At 39.2% G+C, this 23,484-nt stretch overlaps 1 protein-coding gene across 1 annotated transcript in view; it reads left to right on the top strand.

Moving 5' to 3' along the window:
- The first annotated feature begins 1,440 nt into the window (after positions 1–1,440).
- The window catches only part of NSUN7 (NOP2/Sun RNA methyltransferase family member 7), a 63,619-nt gene continuing 41,575 nt past the window's right edge, over positions 1,441–23,484 (top strand). Inside the window, exons 1-7 of the mRNA XM_045076791.1 lie at positions 1,441–1,774; positions 2,058–2,461; positions 9,220–9,278; positions 9,628–9,758; positions 20,119–20,271; positions 20,618–20,801; positions 22,176–22,386. Coding sequence (XP_044932726.1) covers positions 2,149–2,461; positions 9,220–9,278; positions 9,628–9,758; positions 20,119–20,271; positions 20,618–20,801; positions 22,176–22,386 — 1,051 coding nt within the window. The 5' untranslated portion in view covers positions 1,441–1,774; positions 2,058–2,148. The remainder of the gene's footprint in view (positions 1,775–2,057; positions 2,462–9,219; positions 9,279–9,627; positions 9,759–20,118; positions 20,272–20,617; positions 20,802–22,175; positions 22,387–23,484) is intronic.

The following is a 23,484-nucleotide window of genomic DNA, read 5'->3' on the forward strand; positions in this document are numbered from 1 at the left end:
AAAAGTGGGAATACAGTATGTTCACAAATATTTATAATAAAAATTCAATGGTGCCAAAGTACACATGTATCTACCCATTAATTTCTTGAGGGTAAGGTGCCTGATCATTTCTGTACATTCATGTTTACTTCTAGGGCTGAGCCTGGTGCCAGATACATGGTAATAATTTAATATTTCTTTATTAAACTTATGGATGGATGGAACACATTCGTGCATGTAGAAAATGTTATGGGAGCATAGAAGAGGCAACACTTGACATTCCAGGGAAAATGGAAGTGAGTGGATTAGTGGATAAAGCGGTGGGAAACAGAGGTTTGTAGCTGAGACTGGTAATTGTTTCCCAATATCCATTCTCTCCCCTTCTTCCATAGCAATAGTTCCCTTGATTTCAAGTGGGACACATATGCCAACCCTCTTTGCTTTTAGGTATGCCACTAAGTTCTGGCCAGGTGATGTGGGTACATTTCAGGTTATGTCCTTGAAAGGAGTGTCCCTTTCCTCGATTCCCCCAACCCCTGGCTGGCAATGGACCTGCTGGTAAGCCCCCCTGGATTAAATGGACAAGGTCAAAGCCCTTATATGCCACATAAAATAGGCGTGTGGGTCCCTGATGACTTTGTGGAGGAGAGCCCCTGTGCCAACAGGACTTTATGTGAGAAATAAACTTGCTCTGTTGAAGCCAATGGTTATTTTGCGTCTCTGTCACAGTGACTACATTTATATCCTAATACAAGCATCAGGAAGGATTTATAGAGGCAATGTTTGCACTGAGTTTCAGAGATTGAGTAGGAGGAGTTCACCAGGTGGACTCAAAAATTTAGGTAGCCATAGTAAAACCCTTTGGGGAGGTTTATATTTGTCCACAGCTGCACGCTGTAATTGGGGGTTGGAGAGAGGGGAATTGGATCGTTTGTGGGTCCATTTCAGCCAAGTCTTTCTTTGCAGGCAATTCCTGGAAAGGAGGGACTTCGTCTTAAGTTGGCAAAGACCTTTACCCAACTTGCCCTGGAAGTCCGTCTAATGTGACATCCACTGTTCTAAAGAGTAAGGAAATAAAGTAGGCTCTTTTCCCCTCCCCCAGCCCCGCTTCCCCCCCCCCCCCCAGTAGCTCTCTACATCCGTCCGCTGTAACATTTCCTGCGCCCAGCTACACGCGCCAAGGCGGGTGCTATCTGCGACACAAAATTCTCGCTTTCCAGGGGACCGTCCGGGGCGAGTGGGGAGAGAGGCTGCCACTAGCGGTTCCGGGGAGGTCGACGACCCTGGAGACCGAGCGGTCCAACGGTGCAAGGGGTCTTCGGTTTCGAGGAGAGGCTGGAACAGGAGTCACGGACCTCGGAAGGAAGAGCGCCCCGCCGTGGGAGAGGCGGCAAATCCCGCGGGAACAGCCCTCCGGCGGCGTCCGGCCCGCTCGCGGTTGCCATGGAGACCCGGGTCCCGGCCGGCCCGCCGAGTCCCGCGGGTCCATCGGCGCCGCGCTCCACCCCGCTCCGCCGCCGCGTCCGCCGAGGGCCACCGTGCGTGACCGGGAGAGGCCGGGAGGCGCGCCCTGCTTTCGGGAACCAGAGCGAAGCGAGCGCCGGAGGTCGCGACCGCCCTGCCGCAAACCCGGCCGGTGGGAGAGGCTGCCTTGGAACCAGACTGCCGCCGCCGCCGCCGCCCCGCCGTCCCGGGGCTCCCGAGGGCACTGTTCAGACGCCAGCCTCCGGGGCCCCGAGGACAGCGGCTGCCGCGCCGCCGTCCCCGAAGCCCCGGGAAACATCCGCCCTCTAGGGTAAGGGGCGCTCGTGGGGCCACAGCCGCGGCTCGTGGGGAGCGCTACCCCCAAACGGGCCTCGGGAAAGGTCGCTTGGGAGACGAGTCCCCCCTCGCCCCTCCAGCTCCCCCCCCCCCCCCCCAGCTTTCGGAAACTGGGGAGGTTTGGCCGGGTCCTCCGGCCCCTAGTGTGCGACGCTCGCATCCGCCGGCAGAGGCCGCCTCTTAGTCTTCAACGGGTGGGTCACCAGGGGGGTCCTGCATCAAGAGAGATTCACCGAGGTAGCCTGTTCTTTTCACAGAGACGATGCTCGACGTATGAGGAAAACCACGTCCTGGAAGCTCTGAGCTGTAGTTCAGCCTGGAGTTACCGGCCACGGTCCAGGCGCAAACATGCTCCAGGCCACCAGCGAGCTGGAGTTCTCGAGCGACAGAACTTCGGAGGGGATCTCCCACCTCGCTTCCCTGGCGCTGTCGGCGGACTCCTCGCCCAGCGAAAAAAGCTCTCCTGGCTTACCCGAAAAAACGGGCTATCCCGACTCCGTTTACGTTATGGCCGCAAACATTTTCCAGGGAATTCGATTCGAAAAATCCCCGGAGCAAGTCTTAATAAAGTACGGGAATGAACCCTTGCGGTCCTTGCCCGAGTCAGAGGATGAAGCCTTTCAGCGGTCGTCCTATGAGCTGGCTTTCAGTGCCCTGAAGTGTGAGTAGTAACAGCTTTAAAGATCAGCACTGAAAGAAAACAATGAGAGAATTTGTGGAGTGCAAACCACACCCCACCCCCACTGCCCGCACCTGCCCCCGCCCGCGCCCCCTTCCACACACCAGGTTTGGTTGTTTCCCATAAACCTCTCTTGGGTCAGTTGCAGATGTGAAGGAATGAGGAGAGTTCCAGTAAAATAAGCTCTTTGAGGCCAGAACTGTTTCTTCACTGCAGATCTGCCGGGGCCTAGCACCGTGCCTGGGCTTCGATAGATGGCCGCACAGTCATGAAAGTGATCAAGGAAACAGCTCCACTAACGCGTAGAGTTAAGAATCCACCCAAGTATCCAAGTACAGGGTTCCCTCTCCTTGGGTTATCTCTTTGCATTTTCTCTGTTGACATCTGGTATATTATTAGTGTACGAACTTTCACAAATATAAAAACCAGTAAGAGGATGGGGGAGAGGAACAGAGATGGAGTAAGAAGAAAGGGTGTGATATATTCAAAATGAGTATCAAAATTAAATCAGCCCCAATTAAGGAGATCCCATTCATAACCAGTAGACTTAATTTTGGGAGCTGGCATATTTTTTCCTCCAAACTTCTGTAGAATGCCCCTTTCTAATCTGCCTCCAGGGTTTGAAATGCAGTGTTTCAGACTCCCTTGGTCATGGTTAACTTTTATTTTTCTTAAAGATTTTATTTATTTGACAAACAGAGATCACAAATAGGCAAAGAGGCAGGCAGAGAGAAAGAGGAAGCAGGCTCCCCACTGAGCAGAAAGCTGGACAGGGGGTGGGGTGGTTTGGGGGTGGCTGGAGGCTGGATCCCAGGACTCTGATATCATTACCTGAGCCAAAGTCAGAGGCTTAACCCACTGAGCCACCCAGGCGCCCCTAGTTGTGATTAACTTCATCAGCTTCTGACTATGCAGCTGACTCTAGGACAGAAGATATTGTTGCTGTGAGAGCAAGCAAAGAGTGTGGAGGTGTTTGTTTTTGTACTAGCTATGAACTTTATAGTTTATATTACAGTATATTGTACTATATGATATTAACGTTTATATTAGTTTGTAAACTGACTGAATGTAGTTCCAAAAAAGAAGTTCCAGAAATATTATATTAGCAGCCTGGCTGAAATGATAAGCACGTGCCCTTCCTAACAAGGCAACTTGAAAGGGCAACATGAATTTTCATGTATTTCCTTAGTATTAGTACTTCCTGGGCCTTCTACCTCTTTGCACATAGGCAGTTAACAATTGTTGAGTCGAACTAAAATGTCCTATTAATTACTTAGATGTGGAAAATATATATATATATATATATTTTGGTAGTTTGCAGACATGATGCAGCTCAACTCTGAAGCCAGGAATTTGTCAAAATAGAGAGAAATTTGATGTTAAGAGGCAATTTCTCTTTAGTTTTTGTTTGTATTCTCCTGCTTGAGGTTTTGGGGTTTTTTTGGTTTGTTTTTTTTTTTCCTTTTTAAATCTGTCTTAACCATTTTTTCTTTTCCAGTGTAATCTTTCAGGCTGTTCCATCCACTGTTTCCATGCTTTAAAAAAAAAATGTAGTTTTAAAGACCAAGCTGTTTGCACTTTAAATAATGAGCCCAATGAACATTTTTACATACACTCCTATACTACTCTCCTTGCAACAGTGAAAGGCAGACTGGGCATCTATGCCCAGTACTAATCAGTACTAAAACTCTGAAATTATTCTATGTAAAATCAACACATTAACTAGATGGTCATGCTGTAGTGATATATGTACTACATTATCTTTTTCTTTTTCTTGGTCTTTATTTCTGTTTTATGTAAGGGCCTTGTCACTATTTGATATTTTTTAATGGCCCAGAGAATCCCATTCAGATAAAGTATTGTCATAGGCCTTTACAAACCTGCTTTTGCTTGAAATGTTCATTTTTAAAATTCTAATTCTAATGTAGGTTCAAATACTAAAAGTCTTTGATTGTTTACTTGGTACAAATATTATATTCTTATAATAATACTATCTTGCTAAAATTATTATCTCAATAATTTCTGAATATTCAAATAGAATAGAACCAGAATTTCTAAATGCATTAGATTTCCAAGATAATTAAGAGCCTGGCATTTTGCTTTAAAATATGGGATGCTCTGTGCATTTCACTTTTATCTTCTGTATTATCAGTGTTCTACCAGTATTTTCACATGATATTTTATAAACTCATTTTTGGCTTGCACAGTGTAAGTTCAGGGACTCACAGTTCAGAAAAGAAAATTCTCGATTTTCTTCTCTCTGGTTTTATAGGAGCAATAATGCTGAAAAGGTTAATGTACAAACTAAAGAGAGCTTGGGTAATGGTCCCTTTAATTGGTGAATTTGGTGAATAGGTAATTAGATCATATTACTTTTTTTTTCATGTGGCAGTATAAGGAGAAGGAAATAAATGACAGAGAAAAGTCCTTAATTACATAAGTGTTAAGTATATTCCTTTGGTTGTGTTGTTTTTCAGTTTTATTGTTTGCTCCTTTGTTGATGTCCTTTGTGTATAAGCTCTTTCAAACCAGAGAGTGTATTTACCTGATTAGCTTTTAAAGGTTGAAAGAGTTCAGTATGCTTTTTAAAGATGAAGACAAACTCTACCCCTGCTTTACTAAATAGCCCCAAAGTCAATTTTCTGCTAAAGAAGGGAATAAAGATAGCCTATTCCTTTTAAGTTTTATTTCTATCAAAGAATAGAGTACTAGCAGCTAATTTGCTTTTTTAAAGAATCTCTGGATGTTTCAAGGAATTCTAAATACTAAAAAAAAAAAAGAAAATCTGGAAAATAATTTCTTAAGAAATAAACTAATGAACAACAATTAAGGAAAAAAGAACACTTGAAGAAAAGGATTTTCCTGAAATTGTTGATCTTATCGCTGGCTTAATTCTTTCTCCAGTCTCTCTGGGTATATACAGCAGTTGGTGAACTTTCAGTCCCAGGAACTGACTATGGCATTGACCAGCTCATTTCACAATCTTCTACACCTGTCAGTGAAAAACCTAAGAAATGCTCAATGTATGATTTGGTTATGGCTTTGGGAATTAGAAACCGTAGACGGGGAGCCCAAGACCACCCTCAGGATCAGCGATTCACTGGAAAAACTCACAGAACTCAGCAAAGCTCTACTCGTGGTTGTAGTTTATTACGGTGAAAGGTTATTTAAAATCAATACCAGAAAAAGGTGCATAGGACAGGATCCAGGAGAGACCTGGCACAAGATTCCTATTGTCCTTTTCCAGTGGAGTCCACAGGCAATGCTTAATTCTCTTAACAACAATGTACGACAGCACGAATGAAGCACTGTAGCATGTAGGAGGCAGTATACAGGGAAGCTCACCCAAGCCTCGCTGTCCAGGGTATTTACTGGGTCAGTCGTATAGACAGGAGTGCTCTTGAGGCTGACCTTACTCAGTCTTGAGCTCTTCCAGAGGCCATGCTGATATCGTGTTGCCAATGCCCATGTAAACTAGGACACTTGGATCAGGCAAGCTATTCCAAAGGCTTATAGAGGTTATCTCCCAGGAACTTGCAGGGCCAGTTCTTTCGTTGAAATGTTCAGAGTTTGGCCACCCAGGCCTGCTGATTCAATTCTTTTTATTTATTTATTTACTTTTTAAAAGATTTTACTTTATTCATTTGAGAGAGAGAGAGCAAGCCTGTGTGCACATGTGCAAGTGGGGGAGGAGCAGAGGGCGAGAAGTACATTCCCTAGTGAGTGGGGAGCCTGACGCAGGGCTAAGGCTTGATCCCACAACCCTGAGATGAGGACCTGAAGTGAAACCAAGAGTCAGAGACTTGGACGCCTGAGTGGATCAGTTGGTTAAGCATCTGCCATTGACTCAGGTCATGATCCCAGAGTACTGGGATGGAGTCCCACATCAGTCTTCCTGCACGGGGAGCCTGCTTCTCCCTTTGCCTGCTATTCCCCCTGCTTGTGCACGTTCTCTGACAAATAAACAAATACAATCTTAAAAAAAAATAAAAATGAGTCAGAGTCTTGAGGACTGAGCCACCCAGGCTCCCCCAGACACCTGCTGGGTTATATCTTGACTGCATAGTGATTCATTAGGAAAATTGTCTTGATCATAATCCCATAAGCTCTGGTTTCATGTAAGTTTTCTTGAATGACAATAATAATATATTTGCATAGCTCTTTGTAATTCAAAAAAGTTTATGTCATTTGATAAACCAGTCCTTTGGGTTGCAAGATTCTCATTTTGCAGATGAAAAATTGAGGGAAGCTCAAGAAGAGATTAAATGATCTGGTAAGGAACTTGCAGGAAGATGGTTAAAAAGAGGAAGTATTTCTTCTGGTTGGAAGGGGTGGTAGAATAGCAACCCCATCCTTGATCCTAGTTTTTTATGGTCCCATGTTATTTTATTTTAATTGTATAATGATTTTATATTTGGTGATGCCAGCTTCCTTTCCCTGTTTTGCCAAAAAAGACTTAAACAATTTTGTTTCCCTCCTTCCACATACACACAGACTGCATCTATCTGTATTGTAGAATTACATTTGATATTCTTGAAGTGAAGATTCTAGAGATCCCTCATATGAAGGTGACTCTATGAAAACATAATAAAAATAAAGAGGGAGAACCTAGAGGAGAGTCAAAAGAAGGAGTTTCTTCCACCTCTCTTCCAGAATGGGAGGAATAAAGGGTGATCAATGTGAATTTTAGGGGTACAATAAATAGCCCTCTTCCTTTATACTTGATTTGGGAACCAACTGAGAGAGGGAAAAAAATGTGTCTGGGGACATGGCTTTAGATCTCCAGCCAAGTGGCTTGCAGAAACTTTACTACTGATTTAGAGACTTCTCATTTAATCCATGACTCAGCTGAAGTGTAAACCTCTCTCATGCACATCCTGGAGACACACAGGCAGATGGAAGAGACCTCCATGTTGAAAACCTGAGCAATAGGGATGAGTTCTCTTCAACAGACTAAAGAGAACAGCCGTTAATTAGTGGGGAACAGGGAATAATAATTCAAGTTATCGTGCCCAACTAGATAGGGTAGGCAAGGTTTACAGTCTCCAAGTAAATCCTGATAACTCAAATTAGTTGTTGGCAAAGTGTTTTATTTGGCCACTCTGGTTTTTTATTAAGAGAAGACAAAGAAATGCAGCATAATATTGTTGCGATAAATAATGCGCACTTTGGTTCCAGACTGTCTAGGTTTGAATCCCCGATTTGCCACTTGCTGTGTGACTACGAACATCTTACTTAACCATTCTTTTCCTCATTTCTTAATCTATAAAATTGGGATCATAATGATATCTAGTTTACATGGTTGTTATAAGAGTTCAAAGAATATATGGACCGCATTTAGAACAAGGTGTAGCACATAGAAAGCACTATCTAAAGTATACGGTTACTATTAATGTTGATATCACTTTGTGTGCATGTTAGGTAAATTGTAGATACGCAAAGGTAATATGTTCTGCACAGTATCAAAGGCAGCCCAGAGATTCTATCAGTTTTGACAAGAGCCCCCAAAGGAAAAACGCAGTGTTGTCAAAATCATCATTCTCTCATTCTGCCTCTCCTCTCTTTCTTAGGAGTTAAGCATCTCCATTGTTCAAAATTCTGTGACCTGAGTGGGTCTGCTTCCTTAGGATGCCTTCATTCCTATGATGACTATATTTTCTGTGATAAAAATTGGGACCCATGCTGAAAACCTATGAAGTAGCTAGGAATTGCTTTGCAAGTATTTAGTTTATAAAACTAAAGCTTATTTTCCCAGTAAGTGAAATGAGGATATTGCCTTGTATAATGCAGCCATAATTGATGGCTCAAATATGGATCATGATTTCCAAAAGATTTCTTCTGGAAACTGGAGTCTGTGCTCCCATTAGTCACTTCTGTTTAGTTTTCCCACCTCCCAAGTGAAAACAAATGCAGGGTGTGCTGTGCATATAGTAGGCTGAATGAATTGAAGCTAGCTAGCCTAGGTTTCTGCTCAACTGATTAAAGCATTTGTCACCTGTGTGTGTGTATAGTTTAATGAGTTGTAACTGCATTGTGTGGAGTTTCTTCAATGTATCCACTTGTTTCCACCTAGTACCTTTGCAATTCTCTCTCTGTCTGCAATGCTTGCTCCTCTCAGATCTTTCCATGGCTAACTCCTTGTCATTTGGGACTTAGATGAAATGTTATTAATGTCTTCACTGGTGAGTCCTACCAAATATTTCAGTAAGAAGTAATACTGATCTAACACGAACTCTTCAAAAGACTATAGGAAGAGAGAACGCTTCCCACTTTACAAGGCCGGCATAACCCTGATCCCAACATTGACAAGGATATTACAAAAAAGAAAATGACAGACCAATATGCCTCATGATCATAAACATAGGACAAAACTCCTAAATAAGATATTAGCAAATCTAATCCTGTGATACATTAAAAATGATAAGACATTTAAATTGTATCCTCTTTAATGTTTTTCAAAGGACATAAATTAATGGCTGGAATTCCTTTATTATTACTTTAGCTATTCTGATAATGTTCCTTTAACTAGGATTCCATGTGGAACCTGGGTCCTAAGGGTCCAGGACTCATAAAGATGACAAGTATTCATCATGTAATTGTAATTTTAGTCTTTGTCAAGAGTTGAGGTGAATTGTAGACAGGAAGATAAAGGGGTTGTATTGTCTAAAGTGTATTTTGATTCTAAAGTTTTCATTTTCAGTTTTGATTTTTCAGTAACAGACATTTTCCTTGTCTTACAGTTCAAGATATTTTGGAAACTATGTTAATAGACAGCTATATCTTCCCAAGTACCACAATAGTAAGTAGACAAGCTTTATATAATTAGCTGTCTCATGATTGTTATTTAGAAATTACTAAAAAGTCTTTAGATTTAAATCAAAACTAGTTTCTTCAAAACACATCCTGAACTCCTTCCTACCTCTAATTCTGATCCTAGTCCTTTCTTCGTGATGAACATAGCAAAAATTATCTTTTAAAAAGGTTTATTATTTTTTATTTTTGCTGAATTTTTTTTTCCATTTGGAAGTCCTTCTCTATCTCCCAGTACAACCAGACTATGTAAAAATAGTCATATTTCTGCTCTCTTATGAAAAAATAGTGGAATGGAAAATTGTATACTTTCCTTTATGTGTCTTTCCCCTTGGTAGCCAGATCATTTGAGCAGTCTTATTATTGTGATGCTGTATGATTTCCAAGATAGAAAATTTCAAGCTCGTCTTTTTTCTGATAATGAAGAGCCCATAGCAGAAGTTCAAGAAGTAGAGAACCTTCTTAACAGGTAATTGTTATAAAGTGCAAAGGATATTTTATATGAAATAATTAGTATTTTCACTGGTAAAATTGTATACCATATAATGTATAGATAAGTGTCAAACATTTATAGAGGAAAAAAACAAAAGTTCATGTTTCTCAAGTTTCTTTACAAATAGTCTTGAACAGGTTAAATATTCTGTTTAAAATCAAGTTATTTTGAAAGCTTGAATTATAAGATCCAGCTTGTAAGTATTTAAAAATTCATGAAAAATTCCTAATAATGTTTTAGCATATATATAAGTTAAACATCATTTGAAAGAGCTCTTATTTATTGACCTAGCTCTGTTTATAGCTCTCCAACAGAAGAACCCACTACTTTGCCAAATTAAAAAAAACAAACAAACAAACAAAAAAAACCCCACAACTTCTATGTAGTTAAGAACAAACCATTAAGTTTTAAGTTTGTTTTCTTTTTAGCTTAAATCTTGGCAGAAACCTACTATGGAGAAAATGATAGTACCTACCTAAAAAGGTGGTTGGGAAAATTAATTAAACTAATGGATATGAAATGCTTAGCTTAGAACTACACACATAATAAATGATCAATAAATGTTAAGTGTTACTTTTAGGGCTTTTGTTATCCTGTTGTTGAACCTTAATGGAAAGCAGAATATAGCAACAAAAACAAAAATCAATCTTGTAGGAGGAGTTTTTCCTAGTGTATAATCTGAAACAGTTACTAGTATTGTATTTGTTTTTATGTTGTTATGGGAAATTCAAGCAATTTCATTTAGATTATGAGGCCAGAGGACTAAGGTAATGGAGTGATAATAATAACTGACAGTTATTGAACACTTAATATGCATCAATCACTTGTCAGGAGCCCTTTAATAAAACCCTCTGAGGAGAATACTGTTAGCAAGCTGTATTTTAATACATGGAAAAACTGAGGCACACACAGGTCACGGGAACCTACCAAAGGCCATAGATCCAAGAAGGGAGTGGCCAGAATTAAAAGTCAGGAAGGCTGACACCGGAGTCCCAGTGTTAACCATTTCTAAGCTATTGCTCCTTACACTTAGGACAGTGAGGTCTTGCTGAAGTCCTCTGGAAGACTGAAGTTAAGACATAGTCACATCTCCTGTTAGCTGTAGCCATAAGAAATTATAAGATGGAGAAGAGCAAAAACAATCAGAGGTGTCTCCCCTCTGTGTTAGATGGGTAAGACTCACCCTGTTTCCTGTGTGGGTTTCCGGGAAACCACCTGACTGCCCATCCCACTCCTGGGCAACCTGCCTCCCGGGACAGGCATCCAGATACATCAGAGAGAATTGGTGGGGCGGTATGCTGTGGGACAGGCTTGGAGTTTCAGCTTTGCTGAGCTTCCCTCAGTTTCTGTTTGACTTAGTCAGGACTCAAGAGACACTGGTCGAAGTCCCAGCTAGTCTCCTTGAGCCTAAGGAGAATGGAGGTTAGCTTGAGTCAGCCAGGAAAGCCACGGGGCTCTAACCAAATAAGAAAGATCAGACGATGCTTTCATCATCAGCAGATTTTTAGCTGAACACTAGCAAGGCAGTGAATAGGACAAGCAAGGCCATGGCTCAGGAGGCCAAAGGAGCCAGAAGATACTACTGTTAGAGGATTCCTGATTCCCAGTTCCTGAGCTTACGTGTTACAGTTGTGTTTAAGTTTCTTCATATAGACTAACTTGTTTTAATCATCTCTATACCCTAATTCCAAATTCTAGGTTTCCCAGGAATTTGGCTCCATAGGGTCTGGGTGCATTCCTTTGGGCCAATCCCTCATGGCCAATAGAGTAGGAATCTCTCAATCAACCTCTGTAGATCTCTGGGGGCTTGGGGCTGGGTGCTGTTGCCTCCAAGGAAGCAGAGTCATTGCACACTTGAAGTATACCTTAGTATGTTTCTACTGAGAGGATAAAAACCAGTTTTAAGAGGTGATAGAAGTAATTATTTAGCAAGAAACCCAGTAAGAATGATTTCCTTCTTATGAAAATTCTGTTTGATCTTTGTTGTTGTTATTGTTTTTCCCAGAGATCCTTGTTTTTTATACGCTATCTACCAACTTGTGTCTTCCTTTTATTTGTTCATGGCTTTAGTGATCCAATCTAGGATGATACCTATTACCATTTTGAACATATGCAGGGTCCTTAAGAACTCATTCCTTGTATAAATCAATTGTGTTTTTAATACTATGTGCATGGGTTCAATAAAAAGATACCATAGCCATGTCCTCTTTCACTCCCCATGCCCTCACACTAGTCCAAACATCAGTTTGTACCAAATAATGTGTTGGAATTTTGTGAGGCAGAATTGGAGATGAGTAGCAAAAGACTAGAGAGGGAGCAGGACGGGAAAGAGTTAGTAGTCCCTCCATCCACACCACCCAAAACTATTCCTCCTGCAGCCTTCCACATTAAATTATGGCACCAACGTCAACCTGGACATCAACCTTGATACTTCTTGTCTCCCCTTTCCTGTGCCCATACTATACCTTGTGTGCTAACTCCACCTGGAAAACATGCTTCATCTCTGTACTTCCCATTTCCACCACTACCTTCCAGAGCCAAGCTGCCATCTTGCTACACCAGCTTCCTTGTTGATTTCCCTGCCTATAACTCATACTTTCCCACAATCTCTTCTACATGACAGGTAGAGCAGTATTTTAAAAATGTAATTATTTGGTCATAAGAGAGTGTCTTGAACTTATGTCTTGCTATATCATCTAGACAACTGGACAAAATATATGAGGCAAGGATTTGGGCATTAGACAAGACACAGCACAGAAACTTGATCCCTGAGAGAATGAAAACAAATGAGATGAGTGTTAGAATAATCCTGGCTTTATGCCTAGAGGTACTTTCCAACTGTAGTACAGGAAGGGGGGCAGCCCAAGAGGAAAATGGTAGTCTCACTAAGAAAACAGAGATCAGAATTTTGGAAGGCTGAATGATAATTTATTTTCTTTTTTATTCTATTAAAGTAATAAGGTCATTTATATTGAATAATTTTTTAAAATGTTAAAACCAAGCAGGTACTTTACTGAAACAGGGATTCGTTACATTTGTTCAGATATGTCTCTTTTCTCGTCTTCCCCAATTCTCTCAATCCCTATAATGTTCCAGTTTCTCATTTGCCAAGATGGTCCCTAAATACTTATTCATGGGTTTTTATATCTCATATTCTTTCCACCTCTTCTTTGGAAACTCTTAGACTATTTTGCTTAATTAGCGAATGTTCTGAAACATTCTGAAACAGTCTGATGTCTGATTTTATATTTGTATGAGAAATTCAAGTAATTGACTGAAGATTATCCTTTGGCATTGAGAAAATATTCTAGTTAGGGGTGCCTGTGGATCTCAGTTGGCTGAGTGTCTGACTCATGGGTTCTGCTGGGGTTGTGATCTTGGCACAGTGGGATGGAGCCCCCTGTTGGGCTCTGTGCTCAGCATGGAGTCTGTTTGGGATTCTCTCCCTCTCCCTCTGCCCCTCCCTTGACTCACATGTGTGCCATCCTTCTCTCTCTCAAATAAATAAATAAAATCTTAGAAAAAGAAAATATTCAATTTATGCTTAAAGAGAACCACATATATACAAGATACAAAATAAATTTGAAATGGATTAAAGACTTGAATGTTAAGACTGGAAACCATAAATCTCCTAGAAAAAAACCTAGGCTGTAAGTCCTAGGCATCAGCATTATTTGTTTGCACCAGTCTCCTCAGGCAAGGGCAACAAAAGCTAAAATAAATTAACAAAAGCTAAAATAAATAAAATAAAATAATAAATAAAATAGCTTTTGCACAGAGAAAGAAATCCAACGAAACAAAACAGCAACCTACTGAATGGGAGAAGATATTTGCATATCATCCATCCAATAAAGGGTTAATGTCCAAACTACATAAAAAACTTACACAACTTAGTATTAAAACACATAACCAATTAAAAAAGGGGGAAAGGACTTGAATAGACATTTTTCCAAAGAAGGCATATAGATGGCCAGCAGCACATGAAAAGATGCTCAACATCAATACTTATCAGGGAAATGTAATTCAAAATCATCATGAGATACCTGACACCTATCAGATTGGCTATTATCAAAAAGATGAAAAATAACAAGTGTTGACAAGATGTGGAGAAGTAGAGAAAAGCAAATCCTTGTACGCTGTTGGTGGGAATATATATTAGTGCAGCCACTGTGGAAGACAGTATGGAGGGTCCTCAAAGAGTGAAAGTTGAACTACTATAGGATCCAGCAATGTCACTGCTGGATATTTATCCAATGAAAATGAAAACACCAATTTGAAGAGATATATGCACCCCTGTGCCCATGGCAGCATTATTTACAATAGCCAAGATACAGAAGCAATAGATAAATGAATGAAGATGGGATGTATACATAAAACTCAACTATAAAAAAGGAATGAAATCTTGCCATTGCAACTACATGAATGGACCTAGAGTGTGTTATGCTAAGTGAAATAAGTCAGAGAAAGACAAATAGCATAAGATTTCACTTGTATGTGGGATCTAAAAAACAAATGAACAAATGAAACAGAAATTGTTTCATAGATCCAAGAAACAAACTGTGGGTTACCAGAGCACTGAGGGCTGGGGTGAGCAAAATGGGTGAAGGGGGTTAAGATGTACAGACTTCCAGTTATAAAATAAATAAGTCATGGGTATGCAATATACAATATAGGGAATATAGTCAGTAATATTCTGCTAACTTCAGTGACAGATGAACTAGAATTAACTTGGGGATCATTTCATAATGTCTAAAAATATTGACTCACTATAATATATACCTGAAACTAATAGGATATTGTATGTCAATTATACATCAATCAAAAAATAAGAAAATAAACTGAAGGAAAATGGTGTATTAGGGTTCTATTCTGGCAACTGACGATACCGCAACTAAACAAGAGTAGGCAAAAGAAAGAATTTATTTAAGATATTTCATGGAAGATTGAACATCAAGACGGCGGGAAGGGCAGTGATATGGCTATGCTTCTACTAAGTCCTATGACTTAAATATCCTCAAGATTCTCTGACTCTAGTCTCTGCTTCTCTGTGTGCTTTGGCTTCTTTCTTTTCCTCCTTGGTTCCCAGAATGGGAAACTTGGCTGCTGACAACTCAGAAGCTTTACCTCTTACAGCACCAACACTAGAAAGACTGGCTTGATTCTCTCTTCCTACATCCAAGAATTGTTTGACCCTGCCTTGAGTCAAGTGCCCATTCGCTACCAATCAGCAGTAGCCAAGGAGACCAAGAAAGTCATATGAATGGAGGGAGGAGAGGAACGTTTCTCAGGAGAGAGGGATTTCTATTCCCAGAAGGGAAGCTGTGCTTAGAATGCAAAGCCGAGGTTTCTACTGTAGATGGAACATTGGTACGCTAAATATGTTGACCAAGAACTTCCCATTAACTAGGTACATGTTAACTGCCATGATCCGCTGTTAGTTAGAATAACATTCCCCAACTTAAGGAGAGCAACACAAAAATTTTAGGAAATATGCCTTTTTTCACACGAGTGGTTGTGAAAGAGCCATGATATTCTTTCTTTTTCTTTTTTTCAAATATTTTATTTATTTATTTACTTGAGAGAGAGAGAGCATGAGCAGAGCAGAGGGGCAGAGGCAGAAACAGACTCCCCACTGAGCAGGGGGTCCGATGCGGGGCTTGATACCAGGACCCCAGGATCATGACCTAAAATGAAGGTAGACGCTTAACTGAGTGAGCCACCCAGGTGCCCCAGAGCCATGATATTCTTAAAATATAGGTTTATCTTTGTTATTTTATTCTTAGCAAATTGCATTTCTCCACTACATCATCAACCATCACTGACTTATCCAAAATAACCTTCATGGTTCCTTATGGAAAAAAGAGAATAAAACCTATCATAAGCAAGTGATTTGTATATTTTCTTTTGTATTTATGTATTACCCAATTACATTAAAACATATTTCTGTTTACCTTCTAACCACTTTTTCTCTCAATTACGTTTTTCCAATGCTCTGTAGGAATAAATATGAAGATTTTATTCCTTTTGTTCTGTAAAAGAACTGTAACTCCTTTATTATATTTAGAAATCTAGTAAACTTCTAATTACATAAAATAACTAAAGGAAACATTGGGAATAATTCTTTTTGCCATTATTTATAGATATAAAGTTTCCTGGGACACACTATATATGAGGTGTAATTTTATATTATATATTAGTTTCTTTCATTTGAGGCCCAGGATATCATTATTGTCCTTTAGAGGCAACATTTTCTTTGCTATTGGAAGCCCTCAGCTAGACCTGGGCACTAACGCACCAGAGAGACTTAGTCTAATCTGGAGTTGAAATAATTGGAAGCTGTGCTTTAGTCCTCATGAAGGCCAGTCAGTCTTTTTTTTTTTTTTTTTTTTTTTTTTTTTTTAGATTTTTGTTTATTTATTTGTCAAAGAGAGAACAAGCAGGGGGGAGTAGCAGAGGGAGTGAGAGAAACAGACTCCCCACTGAACAGGGAGCCCAATGTGGGGTTTGATCCCAGGACCCTGAGACCATGACCTGAGCCAAAGGCAGATGCTTAATCCACTGAGTCAGCCAGGAATCCTGCCAGCTATTTCTTTTTACTTCATTCCTAGCATTGTCTTTTGGTGACCCCATCCAAAGCCTGGGGACTTTATCAAAACTCCCTTTCCCATAAAGCTGTCATGCCCCAAATTTCCATTTTTGTTCCCCGCGGCCCATGAAATCATCATAAACTCTGCATGGCTCTTATCATCTCAGGCACCTATTTTAGAATTGGCAGATAATTTCATATATGATGCTGCTTCTACTTGGAACACTGGATAGCTCTCTCACACCCCTCCCTGACTCCTGGCTCACTCCTACTTCTACCCTTATGACTTAGCCTAAAAGTAACTCCTGAGAAACTTTCCTCGACTCCCATAGCAGTATCCCTCCCTTGTGCCACCATAGTATCCTGCCTTCCCTTGTCACGAATACTTAAGTCATTTAAAAATAATTGCTTTGTAAAGAGATTAATGACCACACAAAAAACCAAAATTGCTTTGTCTCCTTTTACCAGACTCTACAGTTTGTGATATCAGAAACAGTATCTTCCTTGTGTATCCCTTTGTTCCTAAAACAGTGCCTGGAACACAATAAGAATGCAAATATTTGTTCATGAATAGGTTGGTATTTCTCTATGCTAGGTGGCCTTCCATTTCCTGCAGAAAAAATTCCCACTTCCTATGCATGGTATATAAAATTTTTTGTGACGTGAGACCTGGATCTCTCACCACCCCAAACTCTAAATATGCTTTGCTGTTTAACATCTCCATATCTTCAGTGTCCTCTGTCCTCTGTCTGGTGTGTCTTTTTTCCTGTGGGGTCTGGAAAACTCATGCTGTCTGTGTCTTCTCTTGTGGTCTGGAAAATTCTTGCTTCTCTTTTAATAGTTTAAGTTTCTCCTCCTATTCGAAGTCCCTTTGGGCTGATTCTTGTTCTTTTTCTAATACATTTACTTTCTTCTTTGTGTATCTTACAGCATTCATCATGGGCTAAGATTGTTTATATACCTAATACACCACCAAATTATATGTTACTTACAGGTGGAAGCTCTCTTTTAATCTCTATAGCCCAGATCCGATCACAGTTTGTAGTTAACAATATTTGAAAAAAAAATAGGTATAATAGTTATTATCACTCTTTTAAAAAATTTATTATCACTTCTTGAATAGCCTGACTTTGAAATACATTTTCAAAAATATGTTTGCAACAGTTCTGTGAGTTAGATATTAGTTCCTAATTCCTAGAGTTTAGAAAAGCTCAATAACTGGTCTAATGTCATATAGCTAGTAACTGGTGGAAGCAGAATTTGAACCCATATAATCTGACTGCAGAGTCCAAGCCATACTGGCTGGAGAGGCAGGGGAAGAGGAGGCAGAAGGAGGGGGGAATATGGCATGATATCAGGAGGGGCAAAAATGGTTCCGTGTGTGGCCAGGCATAGATTCATGGATGGGAGTGGTGGAAATTGAGAACTGAGGAGCTGGTTCAGGTTAAATTATTAATACCTAAGTGTATCATGACAAGGAGTTTCGATTATTTCCTGTAGCTAATGGGTTCATTTTAGATTTAAGCTTAGGAATTCCAGAACTACAATTTAACATATATAGATCGCCAGGGCGACCTGTACATGTTAAACGTACAGTGTATCTGTATAGATACACTGGCTGTGTATACAGCAGGTGCTGGCAAACAGGGCATTGAGCAGCTCTCTGGTAGTGTTCAAATTATAGCGGATGGTGGACTTCTGGATCAATGATCCTGAGGAAAGGCCATTTTTGCTTCCATTTTCATCATCTGTCCATCTTACAGCTATGGAAGAAGTTACTAGTATAGCCACGGAGTAATCCATTTACAGAAGAAATGTGTGCCTGGTTATCCTAATAACATTTGGGATTTGGTCTTTATCCTCAATCTGATACTGCATATTTATACAAAAATCTTTATGACTGTATATATACTTTAAATTACTTTTGTGTGATTGAAAAATATTACAATTCACAGTATGAAATGTTCACTATCTGTAAATTTGGAAAATTATTTCTCTGTGTACTTCTTCCCCCCACATATACAACACATACATTTTTCTAGGCTTCATAACTCTAATTTTTATGTGTAATGATTGAATAACTCAGTTGATAGTCCTTATGGTAAATACCGTATAGGTATTTGGAATGACTATTTAATCAAAAGTGGTATGCACTCAGAAACATCTCACATGTATGATATAGAAAAGTAACTCATCTCTTTCTATTAATTTTTTTTGATGCACATTAATGTATTATGTAGTTGTTTTTAGTGTCCCTTGCTGTAGTTCTCTGACATTAGGAGATAGCACTACACAAATCTAATTTTATTAGAGCCCTAGAAGTCTTTATGTTTGATAACCCTTCCCTCTCCTCCCTCTCTGTTTCTCTCTCTCCTCTCTCTACTGGCCCCCCAATCCCTTCCTTCCTCTAGCTCTCCCTTCCTCATGCAGGCTGCATATTCATACACAAACACATTGTTGGTGAAAAGTTCTCATTCTACTGGGTAAATAATCTTTTTTTTTTTTTTTTTGAGAGAGAGAGAGAGAATGAGCAAGTGTGCGCACATGCAAGTGGGGAGCGGAGGGGCAAAGGATGAGTTAGAGAGAGAATCTCAAGCATACTCCGCTCTCAGTGTGGAGTCAGATGTGGGGCTCAAACTCTTGACCCTGAGATCATGACCTGAATCAAAATGAAGAATTGGATGCTTAACTGACTGAGCCACTCAGGAGCCCCTGAGCAAATAAGAATCTTGATCTTACAAGCTTTCTTTTTTTTTTTTTAAGATTTTTATTTATTTATTTGACAGGCAGAGATCACAAGTAGGTAGAGAGGCAGGCAGAGAGAGGGGAAGAAGCAGGCTCCCTGCTGAGCAGAGAGCCCGACGTGGGGCTCGATCCCAGGACCCTGAGATCATGACCTGAGCCGAAGGCAGCGGCTTTAACACACTGAGCCACCCAGGCACCCCGATCTTATAAGCTTTCTGTAGCAACATACACCACTCTGGCTGCACTTGACTCTTCTCTCCTATCTTTTCCCCATTTCTCATTCAAGGTTATCCTTGAGTTTTATTATTCATTTAGATTCCTACCGTGAAAATTTTGATTATGGGTCCCATATCCTCATTTATTAGCCATTTTCTATGAGATCTAGAGAAATCACTGGATCCTCATGGTAATGCTAATAACCTCTTCTTGGTTTTCTTTTCTGTTATGGGATAATCAGAACTGGTAAGGACTTGATATTGATTCATGAAAGTTCCTTAATCTTACCAAAACTAGACTATTGGCAACTATGATAATAACTAGCCTATAGTGAGTGTCTGCCATGTGCCAAGAATTGTGCTAAGTATTTTGCACACATGATTGGTAATCACCGTATTAATAGCAAGTTAAGTCGACCACATTCTATAGATGAGAAAAGTGGCTGAGTAAAGAGATTCATTAATATACTCGAGGTCACACAGCTAGTAAGTGACAGAAACTGAATTTAACTTCAAGTTTGTCTAACTAAAGTCCACACCTCTTTCACTACATAAAATTTCTTTCAATCGGCAACTGATATAAATATCTGGAGAGACATGTATCTACACAGGGGCAGCAAAAACTAAAGAGAAGAAGCCGCATTATTGGATTTCTATTTTCAAATAATTTATACTATGGAAATGTGAAGCAGAATTACAGAAGTTTGTTAGAATTCTAAATCTAATTTGTGAATTTTTCTAGTGGAAAATTGGTAGTAGTAGTCACCAAGAATGGATTTTCTGTCTCTAGTTTTAAGACGAAATTGGCTGCAGCTTTGGCAAGATGCCGAATCAAACATGATGCCCTTTCAATATACCATATTCTTCCAGAAACTGTTAGAAACCAGGAACTAAGGGCCTCTACTTTGCCACTTTATGCTTGGATAAATACTTGTAAAATCAGGTAAGAGTATTAATCAAATTGTTTATTCACCTTTCACTTTGCTAGCCTTTCAAAATAATGTGATAAGAAATATTATCTTTTTAATGGGTGGGTAGGGCACATCCAGGGGAGTGATCGGGGAGCTGTAGTTAGTTCACAATCTTATCACCAAATTACCAAAGGTAACTACATAAAAATGTTAACTTTTTTGTATTTAATTATCTTTTAACTTATTGTTGGCTGAAATTGTAAGTTCCATTAAATGTAATATATGCAGGGATATTTATATTTATTTTAGGAAAAAGTGCTAGTGTCAAATGCATTTTTAATATATTTTTAATTACAACTTAATATTGCATATTTACAGTCCTGAAGACGTTTATTATAGTTTGAAGAAAAAAGGCTATAACAAAGTCAACTCTGTATTGCATATTGATGAGAAAGTCTTTGCTGTGGACCAACATTGCTATGATGTCTTAATTTTTCCATCTCATCTCAAAAATGATCTTCTAAATATAGATCTTTTCAAAGATTATAAACTTATATTTCAGGTAAATGTTTACTTTCATTGTGGTTCTCAATAATCCTAGTTACTCAAAGAATCCACTTAAAAATAAAACCCAACATTGGGAGAAGGAGAGAAGTGAGTTGGGGGAAACCGGAGGGGGGACAAACCATGAGGGATTGTGAACACTGAGAAACAAAATGAGGGTTTTGGGGGGCCTGGAGGGTCAGGTGAGCCTGGTGGTGGGTATTAAGGAGGGCACATATTGCATGAAGCACTGGGTGTGGTGCATAAACAATGAATCTTGGAACACTGAAAAAATAAAATTAAAAAAAAACTCAACAAACTGATTATATTTTTATAGATTATCAAGAAGATTTATAAACCTAATTCTTGGCTATTTTATTGAATAAAATTAATACCCTTACAAACAGTGTTCCTATGTACTTCAGCATCTTTGTCCCATGCGCAGTTATAAAGAACATGTTCTCCTTCATAGACTCTATAGGTGGGGATACTTGCACTGCTGGAAACTGAAAGGCTGTATTTTTCTCTTCCAATGGAGCATTGAAAAAAAAAAAGTGCAATGGTACCTTTTCTACCTTCCGTTTCTGGGAAAGATGCTAGTACCATCCTGAATTTGAAAATGCAACATTTAATACTTTCCCATTACCTCCTTAATATGGTCTTACAGCATTGATTTTTAAGAGGTGTATAATGACTAACAATACAGGAAGAGAATGTGAGGTATAATGGGGTTTCAATAGAATGAAAAATAAATGGTCCAAAAAATTAGGTTTTATTAGTTTTTATGTCCTTAGATTCCAATTCTTGCCTCAGATTTACCTTGGTCCTCTAAGGTTTATTCCTTCACAGCGCTCATATTCTTGGGTAGAATCTCTTGGCCTTAACTTATAGTCATACCGTATTGAGCCCTGAGATCAACTGCAGAAACCCATTTGTCTAGACCCCTTTTATAAGCTTGCCAACCATCTAACTTTTAATATCTATGAGTTAGCAGTGATTTAAATGACAGTATAATGGGAAGAAATAATGGAAGTAACTGATGATTGAGTTTTTCATGAAGGGGTAAGAATGGATGCTGTAGTAGGACATCACTAATGTATTATTAATCACATTTGGGGGATTTTTGACAGTGTCTTAACACTATATGAAAGTGAAATGATAACATTCATAATTTAGGTTAAGCAAAGTTAAGATCTTTGTTTCCATCAGTTATTTTTGTTAATTTTGTCTTCTAACATATATTAAGATGTTTTAAACCCAAATGGATTAGGTATCTCAGGATTTCTACCCAGTACCTTTTTTTTTTTTTTTTTTTTTTTACTTAAGCAAGAAAAAGTCAGTTCATGCTTCTAGTCAAACCATTTGAAATTCTAATCATGTTATTATCTTGTAGGACAAATCTCGAAGTCTCGCTGTCCATTCTGTAAGGGCTTTATTAAATATGGATGATGATATCTTAATGGTTAATACAGGTTCATGGTACACAGTTGCCCATATGTCAGTCTTAACAAATAATAACACCTCAAAAATATTTGTGTGTGGAGTAAAATCACAAGCTAAGGATCCTGACCTGAAGAACCTTTTTACAAAAATGGGATGTAAAAGTATGTATAAATATTTATTTGTTTGGTGATTAAGGTTCTCCAAAATTTTGAAATGTCAAAAATGTTTGAATTTGTTATTTTTTGTATTACAAAAACTCTGTATATACTATGCTTTTCAAATATTCCCTACTTCATATTACACCAGGCACTTCTCATTATTTAACATTGGTTATACAACTGTAGTTTAAATTAATGAATATATTGGCACTTGGTATATTGCTTGGCATTAGCTACCATATAATTTGAAATTCAAACAATAATTAGTTAAAGAAGGTAGTAGAAATTATCATACTTTAATAAATAAGAACACATCTAAAGGAGAGCTTGACAGTGTTAATATCTAGGACTAGAGGCTACGTCCCTTAGGCTTCTTATTTTCAAAATCTTCTTCATTGGCTCATGCTGTGACTAAAGATAACATTTTATTAGAGATTCGTTGAGGCTGAAAAACTAAGCAAAACTTTCGACAGGTTCATAGGGAGACAAAAAGTAGAATTCAGAACTTGACCTGGAGAGGTAGACAGGTAAATACCTAGGGTTTCACTTGGAGAGAGAAGTATGCTGGATAGTGATCAGTTGTCTAACAGACTGAAGCCAAATTCCAGTCATCTCATTCCCAGTTGGATTAAGGTGATCTGGGATTATTAGTGCCCAGGTTTAGCTGCCTATCAGAAGCAAAAGTAGGGGCGCCTGGGTGGCTCAGTTGGTTAAAGCCTCTGCCTTCGGCTCAGGTCATGATCCCAGGGTTCTGGGATCGAGCCCCGCATCGGGCTCTTTGCTGAGTGGGGAGTCTGCTTCCTTCTCTCTCTCTGCCTGCTTCTCCGCCTACTTGTGATTTCTGTCTCTCAAATAAATAAATAAAATCTTTAAAAAAAAAAAAAAAAGCAAAAGTAAATTCTCTGGAAGAAAATAACATCATCCTAAATCTCATATTATCTCCTAAATTTTTTCAAATACAATGTCTGGCACTCAATTTAAAAACAACAACAACAACAATAACAAAAGGCAAACAAGAAGAAAAAATAAGACTGATATAAAGAGAAAAATGCTACAATAGGAGCAAACCCACGGATGATCCAGATACTGGAGATATCAGAT

This window comes from Mustela putorius, unplaced genomic scaffold (genome assembly GCF_011764305.1).
Source record: "Mustela putorius furo isolate JIRA1106 unplaced genomic scaffold, ASM1176430v1.1 tig00000083_pilon_pilon_pilon, whole genome shotgun sequence".
Taxonomy (NCBI): domain Eukaryota; kingdom Metazoa; phylum Chordata; class Mammalia; order Carnivora; family Mustelidae; genus Mustela; species Mustela putorius.